The following is a 24734-nucleotide window of genomic DNA, read 5'->3' on the forward strand; positions in this document are numbered from 1 at the left end:
CCCTAGAGAAAATTAGTATTGTAGTTTGGTTATTAAATTTTTTATACAACGTGTATATGTTTTTTCATTGATAAACCTAAATTCGACCCGGATTTATCGAGTCTAAATTTCGAGAACCCATTTGTAAACACATATCTGAATCTGAATTGAGTTCATGATCCACTGCCATCCCAAGTACTAGTTAGGTATTGGTCTTTTCACCTTATTCTCATTTCTTATTACTTGTTCTTGTTAAATATGACCATTTCAAACTAGAGACATTCTTTGTAATTTATATCAAATATAAAATTGATCAACTCAAACTAGATTGAAAAAGAACATCTTAAGTAAGGGAAAGAGAAGATAATTTAGTTTCCATGTTCCTCAAAAAAAAAAAAACGGGTTTCCATGTTGCAACCATTTGGTTGACAAATAAAAAAACGGGAAGTTGAAATTTCTAGGAATTGAAATTCTTTGGAGTTGTTTGGTTGACAAAATCATGGGAATTTCCACTTCACACAAAATGGAGGTATTTAATTACCTAGGGAGACTTAGATAAGTCGAACTTTCCATGGGAATTTACACTTCCCATGGTTAACCAAACACAATTTAGCATTTCCCAGGAATTCTAATTACATGGAAATATACATTTTCAAAGAATTAGCATTTCCCACGTTCAACCAAACGAGGCCTTAGGACTTAGAAGTGCTTCCTCTAACACTAAGACAAAAAAGCATAGTCATAAAAGGCCAACCATATGACTTTATTAATAAAAAGTTAGTTATCCGTCTCTAAAAAATGCTAGATACAATCTATTTTGAATGAGCTTATTACAAGTAAAGATGGTTGTGATACTTGTAAGCTGGATAAGGCCGTGACTTGTTCAAAGCTTGTATGCCTTGAACCAGAACACATAACCAATTTGCCGTATTGAAATTTTTTAAAGGCGATCCATGCACAACCCAAGATCACCCATCGCCATGCTTAAGCATATTTTATCGTCCCCAATGAAGGGACTGAGGGAGTACAAGCTAGAGGCAAATAACATTATTACCAAATCCTAACCTAATTTTACCAAATCCTAACCTAATTTTTTAAAGATTTGTTAGAGCAAAGCCCAAAAGGAAGGGCATCTTAGACAACATAATATCAATCCATAAAACTAATGATATGAAGCCCAATCCATTACCCCCTTAAGACGCATCACTCTTTCTCTTGCTTCTCCCCTCTCTCCATTTTTGAAACTCCATTCTTCGACTAATTTAAAAACTTCAAAAAAACGCCATAAAACTCCAAACAATTCGAGCAGACTCACTCACATTCTCTCTCATCATTTCAAATTCAATCAATCAATCGATCCTCTATTTGATCGATCAAAACGAAGAAAAATTACTGGTTAATTACATTTTCAGGATCTGATGAGTTCCGAATTGGAGAGATTTCTTTGATTTTTCCAGAAAATTGCAGAAATTAATAATGAGTGGAGCAAGATTGTGTGGATTGTTGGGGGAGCTAGGGTTTGAAGGTCACCAGAAGTTGGACCCAGATAGCTTTGAATGGCCTTTTCAATACGACGATGCTCGACCTATTCTTGACTGGCTTTGCTCCAATCTTCGTCCTTCTAATGTCCTCTCTCCTTTGGAGGTTTCTCAGTTACGTTTTTCTCACTTGATTTTCCATCATTGCTTGTGTAATTTTAATTTATTTGTGCTTTAATTGAAATGGGGTTTGATTTAATTTTGAATTTATGCGAAGCAAAAGAGTGTCAGTGTTTGAAATTAAAAATGCAGTAATTTGTTTTGAAATTTGGAGAATTGTGATTGTAATTGGTAGATAATTTATTTGGTTGCTGTTTAGGTGATTTTTTATTTTATTATTTTTTTAAGTTTTGGATTTATTTTGATAGTTTTAGGGCTTAAATGAGTAATTTTAGTGCAGAATTAAGTGTTTGTTATGGTGAATTATCAAATGCCTTCCTTTGAAATTATGGTTAAACTTTGTTTTACCTAACACGGAGTGCTGGCTTGTCACGGTTTTAAATTGAGGTAATGATAATGAGTTTGTGTGTAATTTTTTTTTATGGATTTTAATATATGTTTGAGCTCAAGGGTTTTTATTCCGAAAATGCCTTCTGTTTTAGTCAGGGGGAAAAAAATGTCACAATATATGACGGGAAATTTTCAACAAAATTGTTTGGAAGTCCACTTTTTAAAGAATGGTTTATCAACACTTCAGGAGTGGGCTTAAACACACTCTAGACCTTTTAACCGTGAAACCTTCAGAAAACCGACCAAGAGTAGCTGTGATAGACACTTATAATGTGAGTTAGTGACTGACTTATCGAGTTTGTTAAGGTTGTATTAGACTAAGAGTGAGGCTCAAAATAGTTTGTTATGGGGTGGAATAGTGTAACTAGGTAGGAGAAAATAGAATGATGGATGAATGCATGCTTTATGGAATATGATTCAGAAAGTAGAAATTTCAGTGTAGCCTTTGAATATTGTCAACCTCTTGATGGTTGGTTAGCTTGTCTTAGGTAATTTCCAATCTGATCATTACTTAAATACATTCATATCCTATCATTATTCCCAAATTCAATTTGCAGCTGCATTATTTTCATTGTTCTTCTTGTCAATCTTCTCTCCCTGTGTGAGTACCACTCTAGATCAATCTAGCTCTTAGCAGAACCACATTATGATACTTAACTTACTAATAGACTGTGGAATTTCAACAAATGCAACACATGCATGCTTAGTCTAATTTTTCCGGGAGAGGACTGTACCAACATGGCTAGGGCTTGCTGGTATCAAGGGAAAATGTAATAGTGGTCCTACCTATTTCTTAATTTATGCCGCTGCAATTTACTGTGTGATAAATGTAGTACAAATTTCTTTGACTTTCATATTTTGCTCACTAATTAAAAAAACATTTTAATATATTCTTTTCCAGGTATGAGCAGTTTTTACAAGAAGGAAAGTTCTTGGAGGTATGACCATAATGTCTTTTCTCTTGTGTGACTATCTGCTTGCTTTTAGTTACTGGAAAGTTCATCATCTAGTGATGCCTATCTTAGAGTTGTCCATTTGCATCTTTTGTAGTACCCTTTGTTAGAGTGTAATCAGATGGATACACACGTGCTCTGCTGAAATGAGATAAAACTAACATATGTAGGACATAAATTTTGATTTCTTGAATGTGCTAAATTCCACTTCGGGTATCCATTGGAATCATCATAATTTCTTTTACAGGGGGAAGATTTGGATTTCGCCCATGATAGTATATCTGCCTTTTCCGCAAGGAGAGACAATCAGGAGGCTGTTTTTGGCGCTGAAGAAGGGCTGAAGGAAATTAGGTACTGTGATAGTTGCTTTCCCCAAATGTACTAAATTTTAGGCTTTATTTATTTATTTATTTTTGTAAATAGATTCTTTGAGGACACCATTTAAAGATCATTTGATGGTGTATTCATTTAACAAGTCTGGAAAATGGAATGCTTTGGTGACTTGATCCTTTCTTGACTTGTAAATTTATGATTATCGAAATGACATACGATTGTATTTGATTAAGTGGTGATGCTATCTTTTAATTTGATAAAAGTGTAGTGAAAAGATTATTGTAGCCTTTTCTGTTCCATGTGGCACTGTATGACAGTTTATATGTGGGAAATGAGAAATTGCACGACCCCAGTTGTTTTCCTTTTGAATAAGATCTTTATTTTGGTGTTGCCATCAGGATAATTCACAATCTCAATAGCCAGTAGTTTGCTGCAGTGTGTCCTATTTAGTTTGTCTAATGATTTTAATCTGCGGTTATATTGTCTTGTATGGACATCCCAGCTTCTGTGAATTAATTTAGTTCTTTGACAATTTCACATTATGCTCTTTGAAGAGATTTGCAAGCTACGTCTAAATATTTGAATAATACTGTTATTACCAAGTAAAATGTTTTCTAATGAATATAATTTGATAGATGTAATTATCTGCTATCATAATTGCATATAGTGCAGGGTCTATTTTATTCTCTATCTAAAAAAGAAAGAAGAGCATTTTGTGCTCTACGATTCCGTAACTTATTTCTTCTGTGAGTTCAGGGATGCAACTTCGGCATACAAAGCTGAAGCTCTAGAGCTGCAGAGACAGCTTAACCAGCTGCAGTCTCAATATGATACACTCACTGGCCAGGCTTCATCTTTGATCCAAGGGAAAAGAGCAAGAGTTGTAGCAATATCTTCTGTTACAGGACAACTTAGTACAATGGAAGATAGCCTTTCATCAAAAAATGTGGAGGTATGCGCATTGCTCTGGTACGAGATTGTGAATGGACTAGTTACTTGATATAGCTAAAAAATTGAGGTTTCTTATTACTTACTTTTCTTTTGTTGGGCACTATTCCACCTGTTGGAAGACTTTATTGGCATTAAGATTTGTTGCCATCCATGTCTGCAATTGTTTATGTTGTTTCATTGTTTATTAGATGAATGCAGTTCTTGGAAGGATTGCTTCAACTGCACAGGAGTTGGCGCATTATCATTCTGGAAATGGTATATATCTCCTCAGCCTTTTTTAATTGGTTTGATTTTCATAATATCTTAGTTCCTTCTTAAAATGTTAAAAGGAAAGGAATTAGTTTTTGGAACTATGACATTATTTATATTATATGAACCTTATGAGGTGCTATCTCTGAGTTCCTCAAGTCCAATTAACGTATCCGAATCTGTCACTTGGTGATCAATCTTCAAAAGCACAATGTTATATATTTTTGCGTTGATAACCAGTTTTTGGCTCTTAGAAGTAGTAATTATGACCTCCTAGGATGGATAATTTATGACCTTGATGAAGATCCGGTTTAAGTCCCAAAATTATATCATCTGTGCAATATAAGCAACCAAGTGTTATTTAGATACGACTTTCATCTCTGCTAACTATAGCAGTTATCCGCTGTTCGTCAATAGGGCCAAAGTAAAGGGTCTTGAAGAGGAAAGTTTTTTTTTTTTTTTTTACTTGTGTTGAAGGTATAGGAAATCTATACGAGGAAAGATGTGGAACTTTTGATCAATACCTCCACTTGGTGACTGAATTTAACTCCTTTAAGTTATTAAATTACAAGGGAGGAGTCAAAGTGCCAAGGGAAAACTATAGCAAAACTTCTATATTGCATTAATGAAGACATCCGTTTGCTATCTATTGCTCTTCTGATTCGATTTCTACAACTATCATACTTATTGGTGTTTTTCTATTTGTGTAACACATGGGGATAGTGATATAGTTTCGGTTGGATGATGATCTGCTTTTTGTGACTAAGGTTTTGTTGTTGTTGATGATGATGATCTGCTTAGTATTTTAAAAATAACAAAAGAAAAGGTTATTTATTCATAAAGCACTAGGAATAGTTAAAGCGTGAAGAATTGCTGTTTACAGGGTTGAATAAATAGTTAGTTACGTATCTCAATAAGTTAATAGCTTCTATATCCCTGTCTCCCAGTACCTACTTGTAAATTACACATTATGTGATGGTGTAAAAACAGAAGGTGGAGCCATCATAGCCAGGTTCATATTGATTGTAAACTTCTGCTGTGATGAGGTTTTTTTTTTTTATTTTTTTTTATTATATATATTTTTTGGCAGATGAAGGCATATATTTGGCATACTCAGATTTTCATCAGTACCTAAATAGTGACTCAGCTTGTTCAAAGGAACTAAGTCAGTGGTTTTCCAAGCATTTGGACTCGGTATGCATGACATGTAATTACGTATTTACTGAAGCTGGTTATTTCAAATTCATGTTGCATCACCAGTGCTCTCCTTTGTTCATGAGCCTCATGGCGTATTTATTAGTGTAAATGTTTGATTATTGTTATAAGGTCCCATTTCGGCTAGTTGCTCAGGATGGCAAAGCTAAATGCTCTTGGGTGAGCTTGGATGACATCTCGAATGTCCTCGTTAGAGGTATTTTAGTTATGTTACTTGTTTAGTTTAGTTTTTATTTTTTTATTTATTATTTATTTATTTATTTATTTATATTTTTTATATCTCCTTTTCCTTACTCCTAAAAATTTTAAGTGTTCATGGGATTGATATATAATGTTTATACATTTATAGTGGTTGCATGATAAATGTCGCATGACTGTTAAAATACTGTGACTCCCACTTCACATGAGACATATAGATCCCATGTTGACTTGTAGAACACGCGAGTGACTTGAAGATTATTTTAAATTCATGTTCCACGCTAAATTTTAACATCAAGTATTTATTGTTTATTGATATTAATTATTCAATTAAAGCACATGACTTTGTGGTCTTGGTTTGTTTATCTGTCATTATTTTCTGAATTTTGTTGTTATGTTAATTGGGAATGCTTTATTTATAAATATCCGTAGACGTCTAAATTCTGAATGCATTATTCCTTCTGAAGTTCCAATTTTTATTTTGGGAACCCCTGGGCGACAACTTCATTTTTTTTTCAAGATAGTTAGTGATATTTATTTGTGAATATGCTCCTTCACTTGTTCAGTGATTGCCATAATAAGTTTACCACTTACTTTTTTTAGGGACAAGTGTGTAAAGTTTGGGAATAATATTCTAGTCACATATTAAATATCTAAGCCAAAATTAATACAGAACTATATTTTGGCAATTTATCTATTTGTCCATTGATTTGTTGTTTGATGAAAACCTCACAGGTAAAGTAATGTATCTGCTATTGATGCTTTGTTGTGCATTGTCAATCAGTGCTGGCCAAGAAGATGCTGATTTTGACCCTTGTTCTTTGTGTTTCAGATTTAGAAAATTGTCATCATCAACGTGTCTCTGAGCTGCAAAGACTTCGCTCCATGTATGTATACACATACTTTGTATGTTTTAGTGATTGATCTATTATCTTGGCGGTAGATAGTGTTTTGCATGGGATATGCTACCTAATTATAGTGACCTGTTTTTAATTTGATTTTCTACAACATACATTTTATAACAGCTATGCGGAGATTTCATTGAGACAGTGCAGTGGCCTACATTTCTACGATAGAGATGTTAAATAAGTAATCTAATTCCCTTGTTTAGATAGTTGTCTCCTTGTCTTTGTCTGGGGGGAGATGGAGAGTAAGGGAATCTCCCATTTTTATAGAAGTGTTATGAATTTGCCCTACTTGTCTTGCATTCTTGTTGTGGGTGAAACTTGGATTTTATTTCTTTGTGGATCATTTTTCACACTAGTGCTGACCCCCTTAATTAATGTATGGCAGATTTGGGACAAGTGAGAAGCAGTGGGTGGAGGCTCAAGTAGAGAATGCTAAGCAGCAAGCTGTTCTTATGGCACTCAAATCCCAAGTTGCTTCAGATGAAGCTCACATCCATATGGACCTCCATTCTCTCAGGTAATAGGTCAATCTGGTTATATTTTCTGTTTTCCATAGGACATCAATAGTTGTTTTTTTTGACTTATTTATTTACATCTGTTATTCTATTTATTCTTTGGGAAGGGAAGGGAGAAGAACTTAATTTTTGTCTTGTGGGGTGAATCTCATAGGCTTGAATTTATCAATATCTATTAGCTTTTGTTCCCTTTTTGTTAAAGGATTGCTTAGCCATTGGTTAAAATGCATGTTGATTGATTTATGTACCTGTCTCTAACTCTCTATCCCGGAAATGTCAGATTAGACAGAGCTTTCTCTCTAGACTACCCTGCTCATGGCGATGGATAATTTGTCTATCAGAGATACTATTAACTACCCCAAAAAGAATGTCACAAATTGTATGCTAGACTAAAGTAGAATGTCCTGAACCCTAAACTAGTTTGATACTATGTATTCCTTCCATTACGTCCACAAGAGTTGTCATAATCTCAATTTTGGTTTGTCCCAAAAGAACTTACTGAATTACTTTAATGCAGTAAAAAAAGTAGTTGAGTTTATATCCCCCGACAATCAACGACCCTACCTATCCAATAGTGCAGCAGGTAAAACCTGATCACATGGGGTATTCTGGTTGTGAACTTATTCTGTAAAATGATTTCTTGAAATATTTTCTTTGACGGATTGGACTTATAGCAAATGTGACTTATGTGAGTTTAAAATGTGGATGTCTTTTTCCTATGATGACATAGTTGGATGGAGAGAGTGAGTTTTTAAGTTCTCAATTGCATAGGTGAGTTTTTAATTTGCATCATATCATAAAGCCAGTCACCTGTTAATAGCTGGTTAAGTTATTTATTTTTTTGCATGTTATCGCCTTTCTTAGCGTAGGTTGCTTGTGTTTATAGGATATATGGGCATACATTGGATTTGAAGGGGTTTTTTTTTTTTTTATTTATAATTTTTTTTTTTTTTTATATTTTTGTAATCTGATGTACAAAAATTTGGTGCCGATGGGCCTTTGAAGGTCTTGTATCCTAGGCTCCTAGCCATTTGGGGTGATTATACCTGTTGTTATATTCTTATTTAGGACCCCATAGATGTCATAGGGATTAATGAAAGCAGGTCTAAAGTTTCTGCGTCTTTTTTTAAAAGGAATAAATCAATTCAATGACCATCCATTTTAGTTCACACCCTTGGCAGGTTGCTCAAAAGACATGTAACCTTGTTCTTAATTCCAAAATAGCTGATTTGTCTCTAGAACTTTCACTTTCTAGATGTCACATAGCATGCTGGTTTCTCTTGCATTTCCTAGTGGGCTCTGCGGCCAGTTGTGGTGCTTGGTTGATAGTAGTATATGAGCTCATATGCACTTCCAATGGACAGGAGGAAACATGCAGAATTGGTGGGAGAGCTTTCAAATCTTCATCACAAAGAAGACAAGTTTTTATCAGAGGTTTGTTTCCTCTCAACAGGCATATTGTTCCTCTTTTACAATACTTTTTGGGGACAATTCTAGTGTAACTCCTTTGCTGCTGTGCTAGATAACTTTTCTCAGGAAAACTGATGTTTTCTTGGATATTTATGATAAAGAAATATAAGGTCAAAGATATAAGTTTATCTATAGCTTGCTTCTTGCCTGTGTCATGAAAATTATGGAAATAGAGGGTGGTTATCTTTTATAATAAGTTGTAACTAAGCTCACGTTTTTCTATGCCTTATAGTTGAAATGATCCAGAGTAATGAGGCTTGAATGAATACCTAAATATTTCCTCTTTATCCCACAATATATTATAGTTTGAACTATAGTCATAATGCAATATATTGCTTTCTCCAGCTTACAAGTTCATTGTTTTATCCATTCTTTTCACTTCAGTATCTGATGTTTGGCCTTGATAGATGATATTGCTTTCACTATCTGTACTAAATCTCTTTTCTTTTTGATCCTTTCTACCTAATCTGTGTAGACTATTCCTGATCTTTGTTGGGAATTGGCTCAACTTCAAGACACATACATTTTGCAAGGTATTCAGTGTTTGAAAATTATCTTTTCACTTAACTAGAGGCTTAGCTTAGTTTTCTGTCCCTGTATTTAGCTTATAGTGATTTGTTGTTTCTTGAGTTAATTAAATGCATATTTACCCCTTCTATTACAGGTGATTATGATTTAAAAATCATGCGTCAGGAGTTATATATTAATCGGCAAAAGGCGGTAAGATGGAACATCTTTAGAGTTGTACTCGTCTTTTTTTGTTATATAAAAAAAATTACTTGTTGCCTATGTTGCGACACTCAAATGTTTGCAATACAAGGAGATACTGAAATGACTTTTATATGTTTTTTCAATTGCATCACAAATGAGGAATGAAATATTGCATATCCCTATCAGCACAGCTCCCACATATGGCCTGCTTTTTCTGGTGGGGTAGGGGTGGGAGTCATGAGGAATCAGCTGTGAACAGTTGATCATTGTGGCTGCAAAGAATCAAGGCTGACATAAATGGCCAAAACATGTGCACTTAGTATATGCTTTGTAGAAAAAGGCAAAGATGGAAGAACATCCTTCTCTAGTCAATTTGAGCATGTATGTGTATATAGAATTATTATTTTTTATGTTAACTACAAAATGAAAGGAAAACTTCTTTTAATGCCTGGTGGATTGTTCTCATGAGTTCCTCTCAGTTAATACTTACGATTGCCAAAATAATCTGTTTCTATGTATGGTACTTCAGTTTGTCCTCCAAAAGCTTACCAAGTGGTGAACTGGATGCTAGCCACGCAAGGTCCCAGAGTACAAAACCCGTGGACCCTTCCAGTGGTCATTGTCAATTGATGGGGAAAATTTATTATTTTTTTTACACTTTTGATTGATCCTTACATAATCTTGAATTTCGTAAAAGCATCTCCGTCTCCCTTTGTTCCTCTCTTTTCTGCTGCTACATTAGACTTCTCCTGAATTCCACAAATGAGGAGCTTACGCAGCGACAAGTGGTTTATATAGCAATTTTTTTCCTGAACACAGTAAATTGCACACTACTTTACTGTTCCTTTCGGAGATATGCGTTCAATATTCTGTTCTTATGTAAGATTTTGCTGAAAAGTTTTGGTACTTATGAAAAAAATGTTTGTCTATGAATTAAATTGCTCATCAAGGTGGAACTGTCGTAAGAGTTATGTAATATTTAAATCGACTTATCATCTTATGCTATCGTACTTGTTCCTTGAGGCTTGGATAAATTTCTATTAGACAAACAATTGTCAGTTGTTGCCTAGGGTATTACTTGGTTATTAACTTTGTATTAACTGTTTGCTTTTATTTTTGGCAGTTCATTAATCATTTGATTAACCAGCTTGCAAGACATCAGTTTTTAAAGATAGCATGCCAGTTGGAAAAGAAAGCAATGCTTGGAGCATATTCATTGCTTAAAATTATCGAGTCAGAACTTCAGTCATACCTTTTGGCAACAAAAGGACGAGTGGTATGTTCATTGAATACTTGTCATAATTAAATATTATCGCAATTGGTGCTCTAACTCAATGCCTCAATAGAGAATATACTAGTAGTACATTGAAATTTCTTATTGCTGTGGATAATGACTTTAAGAACCAGTATGAGAATAAACAACTCTGCCGAAAATATTATCTATTGTACTTGGGTCCTGAAGAAATCTTGTTTGAAAAAGTCCAAGCATTACTCTTAATGAAAAAACAAAGGTACTGTACTATGAGTATGACAAAGGAAAAGTGAAACAATTATTCTTACTTATCTGGAGCAATGGACGATAATTATTTATTTCGTATTTCTTTATTTAGAAGATGAGGCTTGGTAATATCCATGATTGTGTATTCCATTGTCATTTTGCTGTGTTAAAACCCATTGTAAACCCACTATGAGTGTCCCACATTGGAGAAAGAGGAGAGATGGTTCCACTTTATAGGGTAGAGAGGTTACTCCTCCTATCACCAATTGGTTTTAGTTTGGAACCTCCTTTGGTCTTGTTTGTGGACCATAGTATAAAATCTTGGCAGAGTCGTCGCGATGCGGCCATAATGTTAAATTTTTATATTATCTCAAAATTTAATATGCTGGCAGTGTGGTGACTGGTGAATGCCATTCCACACCTCACGATCATATAGTAGGCTAGCAAGAACTCCCCAAAATTGGTTTGAAATATTTGTACTACCTTTGTTCCTTTTTACGCAGTCCTTTTTCAGCTATTCCTTAGAGCTATTTACACTTCCTTTTTCATCCATATTTGTAACGATTTTTTTACCTTTTGCCCCTACCTACCTTACGTGCAACACTCTCCTACATTATCTTACACAAATCCCACCTAAAACACTCTCATTTCTGCTTCTTCTCACATAAACCTCACTGATAATACTGTATCTCCTACTGTTTGTCACACATGGTCCACCTTCACCTCTCTTTCTTTGTGCAAATAATAACTGTGACCAACCTAAGGAGCAGAGGTAGTTTATGACGAATTTAATCTATTTTGCTTATCAAGTTCAGTGTAAAGAGACCTTGGATGTTTATTCATTTCATTCCAGGGTTCATGTCTTTGTTTCATGATGATATTGTTATCTTGACAGGGTCGTTGTCAAGCCTTGACTCAAGCTGCATCTGATGTACAAGAACAAGGGGCTGTAGATGACAGGGACAATTTCTTGCATGGTGTTAGAGATCTTTTAAGCATATATTCAAGTAATCGCTTGCTCTAGTCAAAATTTTTATAATTTAGCCTATTTCTCTACTAGCCTCAGCTACTTGGGGGTTAGGCTGCTTACACCTGGCCTCCATCTCCACCCTCCCAGTCCCTCACCCCCAAGGCAAATTGCCAGTCTTTTTTTGTGTACATGTTTGCTAATCTATATGCCCTTTTCAGATGCCCAAACTAGTGCCTCAACATATGTATCAGCTCCGGGAATTGTTCAACAGATATCTAGCCTTCAGTCAGATTTGACGACTCTTCAATCCGACCTAGAAAATCTGCTTATCGAGGATCGAAATAGATGCATCAATGAGCTGTGAGTAAAAATCTGCTGTCATTTGGCAATTCCCTAATTAGTTTGAAGAAGTATGCAGGGTTTATCTATTGTTTTGTTCTAAGGGTCTCCCATCTTCATTTTTCAGGTGTACTCTAATTCAGAGTTTGCAGCAGTTGCTTTTTGCCTCATCAACGACAGCACTGCCTGTACTGACACAAAGGGTATATCACCAATTTATTATTACTTGCCAAGCTGAATATTGCCCATCACTATCATATATAGAGTCTCACTTGTCTTAGCCTTTTCTCAATGCAATTGCTAGTCATCTTGACGTTGATATTGCATTTTTGTATGCACTTTCCTAGTGAATATACTGCGATGGTCCTTGCTTGTGTGAATATATTGAGTGCTTTGTGAAGCAGCCATGGTATTAGTCTTCCAGCTGTATGTAGGTTTATTCCCTCCATCCTTTCCCAATTATTAAACACAATAAGTGTTAATGCACCAGGCTCACTTTTGCATAAGTCACCCTTCATCATGTCAATGTAGGTGCTTTCTAGATGAGTTGATTTAAAAATTATAATGTGCATAATATTTAATTTTAATCTTAATGCGCTTCTTCTGACAGCAATTGACCAAGGAGCTTGATGAAATGGAAAAGATCAATGCAAGACTCTCTGCTGCTATTGAGAATGTTAATTTTGAACATTACAAGAAGAACGAGGTAAAATTTTGGTGTTGTAATCACTTGGTTTTCTGTTTTTTCATGTGTTTTTTATTTTTTTTTTAATTTATACGAGGGAGAGTTTAAGTCTTTGGGCTTTTGGAACCATCACAACTTCTTTACATATAGTATATACAGTTGCTGTAATTCATGATCATAATTCAGAAGTTTGATTTGCTGTAGTAGTTTTGTATTGTGTGCTCTCTGTCTTTGGATATTAATAAGTCATGCATGCTCTATATAAAGAATGTGTAGTTAATCAGTTTTCATCTGAAACTTCATACTTGTTAGGATTCAGTAAAAGAATATGCAATTTTGTTCGTACACTCGTTAATTCGTTATGAATGACTTGTCCTTTTTTGTGTAGATTGTCAAACATCACACATCTGAAGTAGAGTTCCAAAGGCGTGTTTTTGTTGATTTCTTTTGCAACCCTGATCGTTTGAGGAGCCGAGTAAGAGAGTTGACTGCTCGAGTCAGAGCTTTACAAGCTTCATGATGTTCCTCGATCTGTTTAAGCGTGTATGTAAGATTTATGGGTGATTCGGGATGTATGGTGTGTATATTAAGTTTTGGTTGGAAAGGTCGTAGAGTTGTTAAGGTTCCACAATTACGAGTGTTGTAAAACTTGCCTCAGTCAATATTAATCAATTACATGATGAAAGTGTTCATTTGTGCCCAAAAAACTTTAATCAAGTTTGAGATCGTTGGACGTTTTTCTGTTATTCAGCTGAGTTTCCAACTTTCCATATTCATGCCGTGTTTTGGAAATGCAATTTAAGAATTTGAAAAGCCATAATCCTGTCGTAACAGCTCGAAGACCCAGATGTTCTGTACTTCCTCCTGATTCTTCTACCATACAGCCACAACCGACACCCCTCCCCCCCCCCCCCCCCCCCCCCCCCCCCCCCCCCGGGGTCAAATTGGACGTGCAAGACCTGCTCGGAACATATGACACTGACATATATTGAGTTATTACCATCATTAACTACTTATGAGTACGACTAAATGAAGGCGAACAACCCTATTAAAACTACCCAGATTAAGATAGGATAGCTCTTAAAGAAAGGTATTTGAGGTATCTTTTCTATGAAGATAGAAATAACCTTGCTTTTTAAGGGTTGGTTTAAGTGAGAGTAATGCACCTGTGAATCAATCGTGCAATTATAAACTACAAGTATAAAGCTATTTAGTTAGTTGTGGGTGTGCTTAGTGGGGACTATCATTCATCTTTTGAACACTAAATATAATGTCTTTTCTTTTTAATAAGGCTCCACTTTGGGGTTAAAAAGGGAACAAAGGAAAATTATAATGACAATCCTTTAGCTTTAATGGCCTCTAAATATGGAGTATAAGGGTGCACTTCTTTAGATAAAAAGATAAAGTTTAAAATTCAAAAATGTAAAGATGAACAAAGATTCAAAGAAGCCTTTAAATTTAGCAATTGCCTTAGCTTTGATAATTTGGGGGTGCCTACATTTTTAGTATCCAAGTCTCTTTCTCTATTGATTTTCCTTAACTTTGCGCTTCAATTTCCAATAACTTGATTTAACAGGAGAAGATTCATATGTATATATCTTCCTTTTTTAAAAAGAAAACGAGAGCGATTTCCCTCAATAATGTTGAAACAAAAATAAATTCTCATTATGCACCCATTCAAAAACAAATTCCCAAAGTACCGCCCATGTAAGATTGGTATTCAGTTTGGCTTAAAACCGCTAATGTTGTTAACGGTTTAATTTTATGTTAAAACCGCTAGCAACATTAGCTGTTTGTATTGTTTTTTTTTTTAAAAAAAGCAAAGAGACCCGTTATTACTGAAATCAGGTCTCTTTGAACTTAACAATACTAATGTGGGCGCTCTTTTTCCTGCTTACGGTTTCAGAAAAGAGACCACTCTTTTTTTTTATTAACAAGTCTTTTTGCCTCCTTACTTATTTTTCCTTCTTTTTTCCCAGAAAAGAAACCTATTATTAGAAAAAGGCGGTTTTAAAACTATAACCGCTATTGTCATTAGTGGTTTTAAGCTGAACCAAATAAAAAAAAATTGACACCCAACACCAATCCTACATGGACGGTATTTAGGGAATTAATTTCTAAATCGACGCATGAAGGGAATTTATTTTTATTTTACCAATATTGTGGGAAATTGCTCAGAAAACGACATATCTATATTAATTAGGTAATGTTATACGTAGCCCTTAGGGCTATGTATAAACATTAAATACACTCTTGAAAATTGTATAAAATTAGGAATTTATGCCAAAAACACGCGTAAATCAGTAAAATTAGTGTTTATATTTTTATGATTTCCTAATTTTTTACGATTTTTAAGTGTATATTTAATGCTTATATGTAGCCCTAAGGGCTATGTATAGCATTCTCCATATTATTTACATAAATTATGTCCTAAGATGAGATGTGTACAAAAGTTTTTTTTTTTTTTTTTAAAATGAGAAACTCTAACATAATTACGTAAATGTCAATAACCAAAGTGTCCATTATACAGTCATATATGTATATAGATATGAGTATATGCCTTGAGACACACTACAATGTCTATTATACAGTCGGATATATATATATATGCCTGAGGGGTTGACGACGTAGGTGTTTGTAGAGACACATCATCCAAATGCAAATGCACTTGTCTAGTTTTCTTACACAATACTTCATAATTCCTCAAGAGAAAGCAATGTAATACAGGCATTTTCTTTTTGCTTAGTTAGAATCCACAATAACTTCCATCTTCCTGAAGAAGAATTTTTAAAACAACCAATGCTAAAATAAAGATAAAGGGGGTTACCAATATCTCAAGTTGCAATTCTTTTCAAGCAAAATCCTTTCATCTTTTCATGTAAATGTTTGTGATGAAAGGTACATTTGTAAAGACCCTCAAATTAGCTAAATCATATTTAATACACGTACCATAATACATCTCGTGACATGCTTGTATATTAAAGTATAAAAAAGAAAAAAAAAAGACTAAAAAAGAATGCGTAGCTTCTTTTGGAAAAGCTCCAATTTTTACCATTCAGAAAGTAAACTAGCCATAAATTTACACAAGTCATAACAACCCATAGATTTCCCCTTTCTTCAACTGAATTTTTTCTTTATACAAAAGCATAATTGGAAGAAAATTAATATTACAACCCATTTATATAAAAGGAGGAATATTCGAAATAATATCGCCTCGTTGACACCCTTAATCCTCTTCATTAGCTCAAGGCCAACATATTTAACTCTCATGGTTATATTTTGCGTGCCGAAAATATTAAAACTTCTCTTCCAATTCCTCAAGCTTTTAAGACTAAGCTATATTGATAATAAACCAGCATTATCTCTAAGCTATATGATTAAGTACAAGCAGGCTGCAAACAGCTTGAAAATAGCCCAAATCCTTTCTTCTGCAATACAAAAAACAAAACAATTTAATTAGAAAAAAGCAAAAAAAAAAAAAAAAAAAAAAAAAGTTTCTTTCTTTACTCTTTTTGAAAAGATGACTATTGAGAAAAATAAAACCCTATATACTTGTATGTAGTAATAAAAAAAAAGTCCAACTCTTGAATTTTTAAAAAAATTTAGAAAGACATGAAAAAAAAAGTTTCTTTCTTTACTCCTTTGGAAAAGATGACTAAAAACATAATTATACTATTATAATAAAGAAAGAAAATTGAAAAAAGTATAATTTTCTTAAAAATTTAAAAAGAGACATTAAAAGGAAAAAAAAAAAAAAAAAAAAAAGATAATAAAGTGGGGAAAAAAAAAAAACCTTTCTAGGTTTGACATGGAGAAATTCAGGAGGAATTTTGTACAAATCTTCATCAACAGCCTTAGACTTCTTAGTTGGCTTTGGAGGTGAGATAATTGGACTTGGTGGTTCCTTTATGTCATATGATGAATATCCTCCCCAATTATACTCTTCTTTTTCCTGTTTTTTTACTCCTTTCACATTCTTATTATTTGAGTATCCTCCTTTTCTCTGCTTTTTTATTGACCAATTACCAAACATTTTACATTTGTCAATTTGTCATCATAATCATCAACTAATCATAAATAAATAAATAATGATATAAACAAGTAAAGGTTACATATTACTATGCAAAACATTGGTGTTATTCAACATATATCATCGTCATGTTGTAGCACAAGTTGTAACACTTTAAGTTGTTGCTTTATAAACATGGAGCATGCCACTACATATCTAATTATGATTTAATTTGTTGATAGGGAGACTAGTTTAGTAAAAATCGGACACGGTTTTTTCGTGTACTGTATTAGTAACACCACATCATCAACGTTAGTACAACAATAAACTTCGTACTTTGTATCAACGCTACCTTATCTATAAGGTTGTGTGTGTATCTTGATGATGAAACCATAAAAATATGAAGTAATAGAATATGTTATAATTACTAGACACAAAATTCTATCCATTTTGTGATTTTAGACCTTCTCAATGATTGTGAAATGGACTATGATACGGATCCAACAATCAACAAACTTGGCCTAAAAGAATGGTCAATAATTGATGAAAATTGAATTATTTATGTGCATTATTACAACTTTATATTTAAAATATAGGTATAGATAAGTAACACATAGTAATGTGATCAAAAATAGGGTTTTATTTTTTTTTTTTTCAAACGGGAAAACAAAAACAGGTTAGTTATTCCCTTTCTTAATTAATCTAATGTCCAAGCATAATTAATCAATTAATTAATTTGGAAAATAAAAAGAATGTTAAGGTTTTTTTTATTAGATGCTTTTAGCAGGAAATAGTGGCATGCAGACAGTGGGGCTAACAACAGTAGAAGCATTTATAATAACGGCATTTTAAAAATAACATTTTTTATTCATGGTATATTCAGTAAGATTATTTCCATTAATAAAATATCAACTGATAATTATGTATTAAACCATATAAATCTGCTTGATCAATTATATATAGATCCAAATTTATTTCCCACAAAAATCACAACAAAATTTCAAAGCGACGCAATTTGTCATTTATGATTTACCATACCTATCAACAAAACGTACCAATCACATCTCATCGCAAAATAGTATACACTGACTACTAATTTATGTTTCATTTCAGAATAGTATACGTGACTAATGAAATAAACGTACCCTGCGACGAGGAACAACGATGACAGCAGGAGTAAGAATATCATTTTGGTACAAATCACCAGCAACATACAAATCTCTGTCTTCAACATCAGCAGAATCAGAATAAGCAGCAGCAAAACGAGCAAAACCAGCTTGTCTAGCACTCTCAAAACACTGCGTATAAGGCAGATCATCTTCTTCATAATCCCACCCTCCAAATGCCGGCACATGATAATTCCACCTATATTCCTGTTCGTTAACATCAAATTCAATATATTATTACCCTTAATCATCATTAAATTTCTGAATTAGAAGAGAAAAGAAAATAAGAGAAGACTTACATCCATTTTTTCTTTTGAAATTAAGAGAAAGAAAGAGGTTTTTGTTGGTGTGTTCTGTTTTTGAGCCAAAAAAAAAATGAGATAGTAGGAAGTTTATAAAGAAAAAGAAGGAAGGAAAGAGAAAATGGGTGAATTAAAGAAAGAGGGGAAGAGGACAGATGAGGGGGGACAAAGTGGTAAGGGAAAGTAATTAGATGAAAGAGACAATAGAGAAAGTAAGGAAGATAAAAGGCTAGTTTGGAGATTAGCTTTATACACATTACTTTGTATTAACTCCACTCTATTTTAATAATGTGTTGAGCTATTTGACTATGAAGTAGCTTATTGGGTACTTATACAAGTACATCTGTGTATAGATTCAGACAATCAGCAAGTGTTTGTATCAGTTTAGGTACTGTTTTGAGTTTGAGAATTGGTTATGCGCTTATACAATAATACTTGTTGAGTTGTTGAGAGAGTTTTTCTTTCAATTGAGACCTTACTTGACTTGAATTGATTTCGAATTATTCAAACTCTCTAGCATACTCTACATTATCGACTATGGTTGTATAAAAAATATACTTCGTATGTTTGGATGATGAGGAATCAAACCATTAAGAATTGATCTGACTTTATAAGTTATAAACCGGATAAACATACTTTTTACCGTATATTTTAGAATACTTGAAATAATTTGACTTTTATTCAATTTTTATATGCCTATTTTTTGTTTATATTCACATTGTCAAAATTCTAAAACTATGACTTTAAATTTCTTGTTAATGTATATACATTAAAAAAAATTAGTAATTTGAGATGTTATTCTGATTAAATTCGTGTGCATTTTTACATGATCAACTTTTCATAAAATTTGTAAATATGTAACCAAATATGTTGATGGTTAAAAATACGTATTGAAGACCATGTTATGGAGTATAAAATAAACTTGGTTTGAGATGGAGAGAAATAGAGATGCACAAGTATTTGGGCATAGGATGAGTACATGGATTGAATATCTAGGGGTATCTATACAGTATTAAAAGAAAAGAAAAAAAAAGGAAATTGATTAGGCATTTAGTGAATTTCTCTTTTTTAACTGTAATAATTTAAGAAACTTTGCTTTCAAAATTGCTGTGGGTTTTGAAACAGAGAAAAACAGAGCATAAACAGAGTGATGCAGGGGTGTGGGTAATGTTGGAATTACTCTAATATTAGTATATTCCAATACTCTTTTATTATTGGGGACCTCTCCAACTTTATTAATTTCCTTTTTGTATTTGGTTTTATTGAATTTCGGAGGTCCCGTTTATAAAGGGGAATCTACAGAAAAAAATTCCCATTTTATAAATAGTTGAAAATGAGTTTCAGAAAATTGAATTGTCAACTTCATTGTAGAAAACACTATTAAGATTTGTCATTAGAATCTTATTAGCTTAACAACATAACACTAGTGTAATTAACATATTAATGTGAATGAAGCCACTACTTTGGCTCTTTGAGCCCCTTACAGTTTCCTATACCTACTACTTGCAAATTAGAGTGTGAGGGATGTTGACCTTTCATAATTAAGGATGTAATTACCGCTGATTATTAATTTAAGTCGCTTTGATAAAAAAGAAATAAACTATTATCGTGTGATAAATTTTAGGTAGAGAGCTCTATGTAGGCATTGGCATTGAGCAACTAACTCCAAGTAGGGTTTGGACCACCGATAACCTCATATCTCAATAGGAGCTCATACCAAAACCAATTAGCATATTAAAGTAGCTCTTTTTAAGTTGAAATATATATCTCCTCTTTCAATATTAGACAATATACATAATCACATACATTAACGTGACATATGATTCAACAAATTGTGATCTAGTATGACAGTCTACTATTTTCTTTTCTTTTTGCATTGTATTTGCGTACATTAACTAATTGTCTTCAACTACTTATCAAATGATATACGGAGTAGATGTTGTAACCCACTAAACTTATCGTATATGAAATACATACGCGGGTATGTTAGCAATCCCTTCTCTTCGTTATCAACGTGAAACACTCTATGTACACTCTTATCATAAAGTTATCAACCCTACAAATTAATGATCATTCTCCCATTATATTGAGCTCAATTTGTACTCAGCACGGCTACTGTAACAGCAAAAATGAGTTGGAAAATCCAAAAACAAGGACAAGATTTGATAAAAATGACCACTGTAATGCTACAAAATCTATCCTTACTGAGTACTTGATATAGAAGTGGATTTGGCAGAACTGTAATAAAATTAACTTTACAACTATAAAGTTTTAAGTTTGAACAGTGGGCCTTTCAAGAGAATGTTTGTTTTACAATACAATTATATGATTAGTACTATATTTCTTGTTATTTATAGATTGCAAATTAGAAACAAAATACCCTACTGTTTCGATTTAACTTTTGCATACTGAGTATCTTATATGTGAATATGAGATGATTGTTACATAAGTAGGGAGTAAAAGTAGTTAACAAAACCACAAAAGAGTGATGCATAATGCAATATTATTAGAAAAAGGTCACGATTTTTTTTTTTTTTTTGCGTATCTATACAATTATACATTTATACATACTCTCACCATGACACAAAACGACGAACGATGATAATTATATATCCTTTTTTATAAGCTCATGAAAAACTACATTATTAGAAAATCTTTTTCATGAAAGATTTAACTTAAAGAAATAGAATATACGAAGTACTTATTTGTCGAACTAAGTTAGGTATGTACTATGTACATTCTCATATTTACTCCATACATCACAATTAGTCAATTACTATACAAAAAATTATAAGGATACAATATAGACCTATTTTTTAGGTAAGGATAAGTCGAATTGATATCTCACATAACATGTTAATTTGATATGAGTTAACATGCAAGTTCGTTGTAATAGAGTAGACTTCGTATAAGCCAATTCTGGTCTACAACCATTATCACTTTGTGTATACAGTACCATGTACGCTTGTTACACAATACTCCGTAGATTGAGTAGTGTGAATACTATTACAGAGTAATAAATATTATCCTTGTTTATGTAATTTAATACTTATAAAGGGAGGGCCTCAAAAAACCTGCACACGGGTACCCATGCATGTGACCAAACATGGTGCTTCGTGCTCTTTCTTTAATCTTTACTCAGCTCTACGCTAGAAAAAACCCTCAGACTCTGAAAGCTTTGCTTGCTAAAAAGTTTTGTATTTTCAATATACTACTACTTGTATTAGTCTTTGAGAAAGAGATGGAGCAAGCAGTTGTTGGACCTTTTGTTAATTTCTTACTTTGGTTATCGTGTCATTCTACTACTCCAGTAGTAATTTACTTCTCCTAGTCTTACTTTATTGTACGATAACTGTTGTAAACGACAGAACAACTAACCTTGTGGACCAAGCTGAGGTCTCACTATCTTGATGTGAGTAAATGTGTTAAAAACTGACCTGATCGATTCCGATTTGAAATTGATCTGAAAAAATCAAATTTAGATTTTTAATTTGTAATTATAAGCATGACTCAATTTTAAATAAGACCTGACTGAAACATCCAAATGTCTATTTACGAGTATACAAAGTATCATCATTCAAATGAGCCGACCGAGGTGAGAAACAAGTTGTTTGGATCGAGTTAGGTCCGAGTTTATTTCTATTCTAGAGGCTTCATTTTTGCATTTTGTTAATTTTAACGTGGAGGCTACCACATTTATTTATACTAGCTCTGTAGGATGATCATTCAATTCAGGTTGGTTAACCAAGTAAAATTGAACTCACTTGATAAGGTTCTTACTACAAATTTTAGAGGTTTAGGATTAAAAATCCTAACAAATGAGGGTGATTGGAGGCTGGAATTCTTTCGATTCTTTATGCCCCCTAACCATTTAAAAAATGGGTTAGAAGTTTTGGTGGTTATAGTTAACAAAATCTTTCCTGTATGAATTATTACTACATTACTTAAAATGTCATTAGACTATTAGGTCTATGTCTATTTGATGCAATACCAAACATAGCAAGTTAGCAACTTCTTCTAAATTTAGGCGTACAACAAATTTGACCTCTGATTTTCACGAAGACTAAGTTATTGAATTGACTTATTTTAGCAATCTAACTACCATCACACGAGCTCAACTAACAGTCTAACACAGTAGCACAAATCTAATACGAGTACCATACTCCGTATATTTACTACGAGTAGATCTCACGTCTTAAACCCTTGCTCACAATTTGCCGGTTGAAGCAACTAGTTCCTCCTTTCCAAAATTAACGGAGTACTACTACATGATTCTACTACGGATATTTTGTTACTATATCCCTCTCTAAATATTGTTCGTACTTTGACTTCTTTAGCGAGATAATTATCATCAAATTAAAAACAACATACACAGTACTTGATATAACACTACAGAGTAGTGCCTAAGTACCATAGTAACATGTGTTACATCTAACATGACTATGCGTGAGAGTGGTACTTTTATGAGTTATGCCAATAGTTCTAAGAAAATCATACTCCGTATGTATATAAATTGCATTAATTCCAAACAGAGAGCGTATTATTAGTTTATTACCATTCCTATTGGCAATTGCAGGTAAAAAAGTACTCGTACTCGTAACATTTAAACGAAGAGGCAAGATCCAGAAGCATGAAGTGATGAACAGTTAAAAATAATTAAATAAAATAATTCAGATAACACAACATAGCAGAAATGCAGAAGAGGGTACTGATATACAGCAGGTACAGGTGCTGCCAATTTACCAGACTTTATTCAGGTGATAACTATTTTTTTAACATTTTTTTTCTTGTTTTGTTTTTATTGCGTGTGAAAAAGGGGATGGGAGGAAGGTTTTGTAAATTTTTACTCGAGGCTTTCTTTTTACTACGTAAATAATTTGGCATGAACTAATGGACTCTAGCTAGGTAGCTGTTGAAGTTTAATGATATAATGTGATTGGATTTTTGTCCTTGCCAATAAAGTTAAGCTTTGACCTTTGCTTCATTGAATTTGATTTTTGTGAATTGGTTGTATTGAAAAAATTGAAAAGCTTTGATTTTCCTGTGATTTTTTGTTTTGATTTGCATTGTGACAAATTGATACAATGACATAAATTCAGATCACTTTGGAGTAGAATTTTCTTTTAGGGTATTTAGAGTTTGTTAAGGCTGTGACGCTGCCTTTTGAGTACTCGATTGAAACTTAAAGTTCGTTTAGGTTTGAACTTGAATATTTAAAAGAATACAAGTTTGTTACTCGTAGTCATTCGGATTACTAGTAACACAAATGACATTAATGCAAATACAATTTCAGAAATTTACACTAGTCATCAGTCATGAGTGTTTGCCTAGAATGTAATAATGCATGGAAGACAAACATATAGTTAAGGCAATAAATAGTGTAACCAATCGTACAAACAACAGTGCAATACTCAACTTTAGTAGACAAGTGAGAAACAAGAAAAGGTTTTACGTTGCTTACTTGACCACGCACAAAGGAAATTAAAGCAAATAAATTGGGATCCAATAATTCTATAGTGCTGGAATGTCGAGTACAATCTAGACGTCCAATAACAGTTGTACATAATTACTACTCGAGTATGCAATTACTCGTTATCAATGGCTCATGGATTATGATGATCCCCAAAGTTAAAACAGCAATGTCAGTCTATATCGTAGTATTTTGATGAAATATTATGCGAATCCTCTCTTTTTAATTTTGACGTTATAATGTTAGCCTATCATGCTACAATCGATGTTCATTAAATCTATCATGAAATGAAACGTAATAAATTAAAGGTGATATATTTTTTATCTTTTACAGAATTAAAGGTAGTTAATTATGTACATATGTGATCATTGTTTAGAAATATTGTTTACATATTCGTAGTTGGGATCGGATTATGCCAATAGCTTAAAAATCCAGTTATTTTTTATAGCATAATAAAAATAAAATGAGTAGAAATTATATTTACCTCTTTGTTAGGGATTATTACGTAGTTCAACATATACTGTATAGTACACCAATAAGATCAAAACTCAAAGGAATAATTATTTTACTCCATAGCATGGTTAAAATAAGAATTAAGAGGTTTTTTTGTACGTGAACTTGTCATCGTGTATCAGTTTATGAATGTAAATTACTCCGTATGAAGCATACATATACAAGACATTCTTCTTCATACGGACATATCAATTAAGTGGTCAAGCACTACTCGAGGTCTCAAGCTAAGGTAATACGAATTATGGTAATAAT

General features: G+C 33.1%; 2 protein-coding genes across 3 annotated transcripts; one reads left to right on the top strand and one right to left on the bottom strand.

Annotated features, from left to right (window-relative positions):
* Positions 1-1161: 1161 nt before the first annotated feature.
* LOC110727559 (AUGMIN subunit 3-like) lies at positions 1162-13768 on the top strand. Its single transcript, XM_021907124.1, has 18 exons — positions 1162-1631; positions 2929-2965; positions 3228-3331; positions 4070-4265; positions 4453-4519; positions 5604-5707; positions 5840-5924; positions 6759-6813; positions 7220-7351; positions 8714-8783; positions 9295-9352; positions 9484-9539; positions 10654-10806; positions 11924-12035; positions 12217-12358; positions 12465-12540; positions 12948-13043; positions 13411-13768. Exons 1-18 carry the CDS (start codon positions 1456-1458, stop codon positions 13540-13542), a joined length of 1851 nt encoding a protein of 616 aa, XP_021762816.1. The 5' UTR covers positions 1162-1455; the 3' UTR covers positions 13543-13768.
* Positions 13769-16029: 2261 nt separating this feature from the next.
* On the bottom strand, positions 16030-18660 carry LOC110727560. Of its 2 annotated transcripts, none has more exons than XM_021907125.1 (4): positions 18497-18660; positions 18177-18404; positions 16816-17028; positions 16030-16450 (listed from the first exon to the last, which is right to left on the bottom strand). In XM_021907125.1, the coding sequence occupies exons 1-4, from the start codon at positions 18500-18502 to the stop codon at positions 16400-16402; spliced, it is 498 nt and encodes a 165-aa protein (XP_021762817.1). In that variant the 5' UTR covers positions 18503-18660; the 3' UTR covers positions 16030-16399. The 2 variants fall into 2 exon arrangements, with proteins under 2 accessions (XP_021762817.1, XP_021762819.1); XM_021907127.1 differs by having other exon boundaries at positions 16816-17025; positions 18497-18637.
* Between the last annotated feature and the right edge of the window lie 6074 nt (positions 18661-24734).

This window comes from Chenopodium quinoa, unplaced genomic scaffold (assembly GCF_001683475.1).
Source record: "Chenopodium quinoa cultivar QQ74 unplaced genomic scaffold, ASM168347v1, whole genome shotgun sequence".
Classification (NCBI taxonomy): Eukaryota; Viridiplantae; Streptophyta; class Magnoliopsida; order Caryophyllales; family Amaranthaceae; genus Chenopodium; species Chenopodium quinoa.

What these genes read in the sequence shown, in the direction of transcription:
- LOC110727560 (XM_021907125.1), bottom strand. An exon ending in TCGTTGTTCCTCGTCGCAGG is followed by an intron (nt 17,029 to 18,176) that starts GTACGTTTATTT and finishes TCAATAAAAAAG; the next exon opens with CAGAGAAAAGGAGGATACTC. An exon ending in TCCATGTCAAACCTAGAAAG is followed by an intron (nt 16,451 to 16,815) that starts GTTTTTTTTTTT and finishes TTTGTATTGCAG; the next exon opens with AAGAAAGGATTTGGGCTATT.
- LOC110727559 (XM_021907124.1), top strand. Translation starts at nt 1,456, where the DNA reads ATGAGTGGAGCAAGATTGTGTGGATTGTTGGGGGAGCTAGGGTTTGAA. An exon ending in AAGAAGGAAAGTTCTTGGAG is followed by an intron (nt 2,966 to 3,227) that starts GTATGACCATAA and finishes TTTCTTTTACAG; the next exon opens with GGGGAAGATTTGGATTTCGC. An exon ending in TTTCATCAAAAAATGTGGAG is followed by an intron (nt 4,266 to 4,452) that starts GTATGCGCATTG and finishes ATTGTTTATTAG; the next exon opens with ATGAATGCAGTTCTTGGAAG.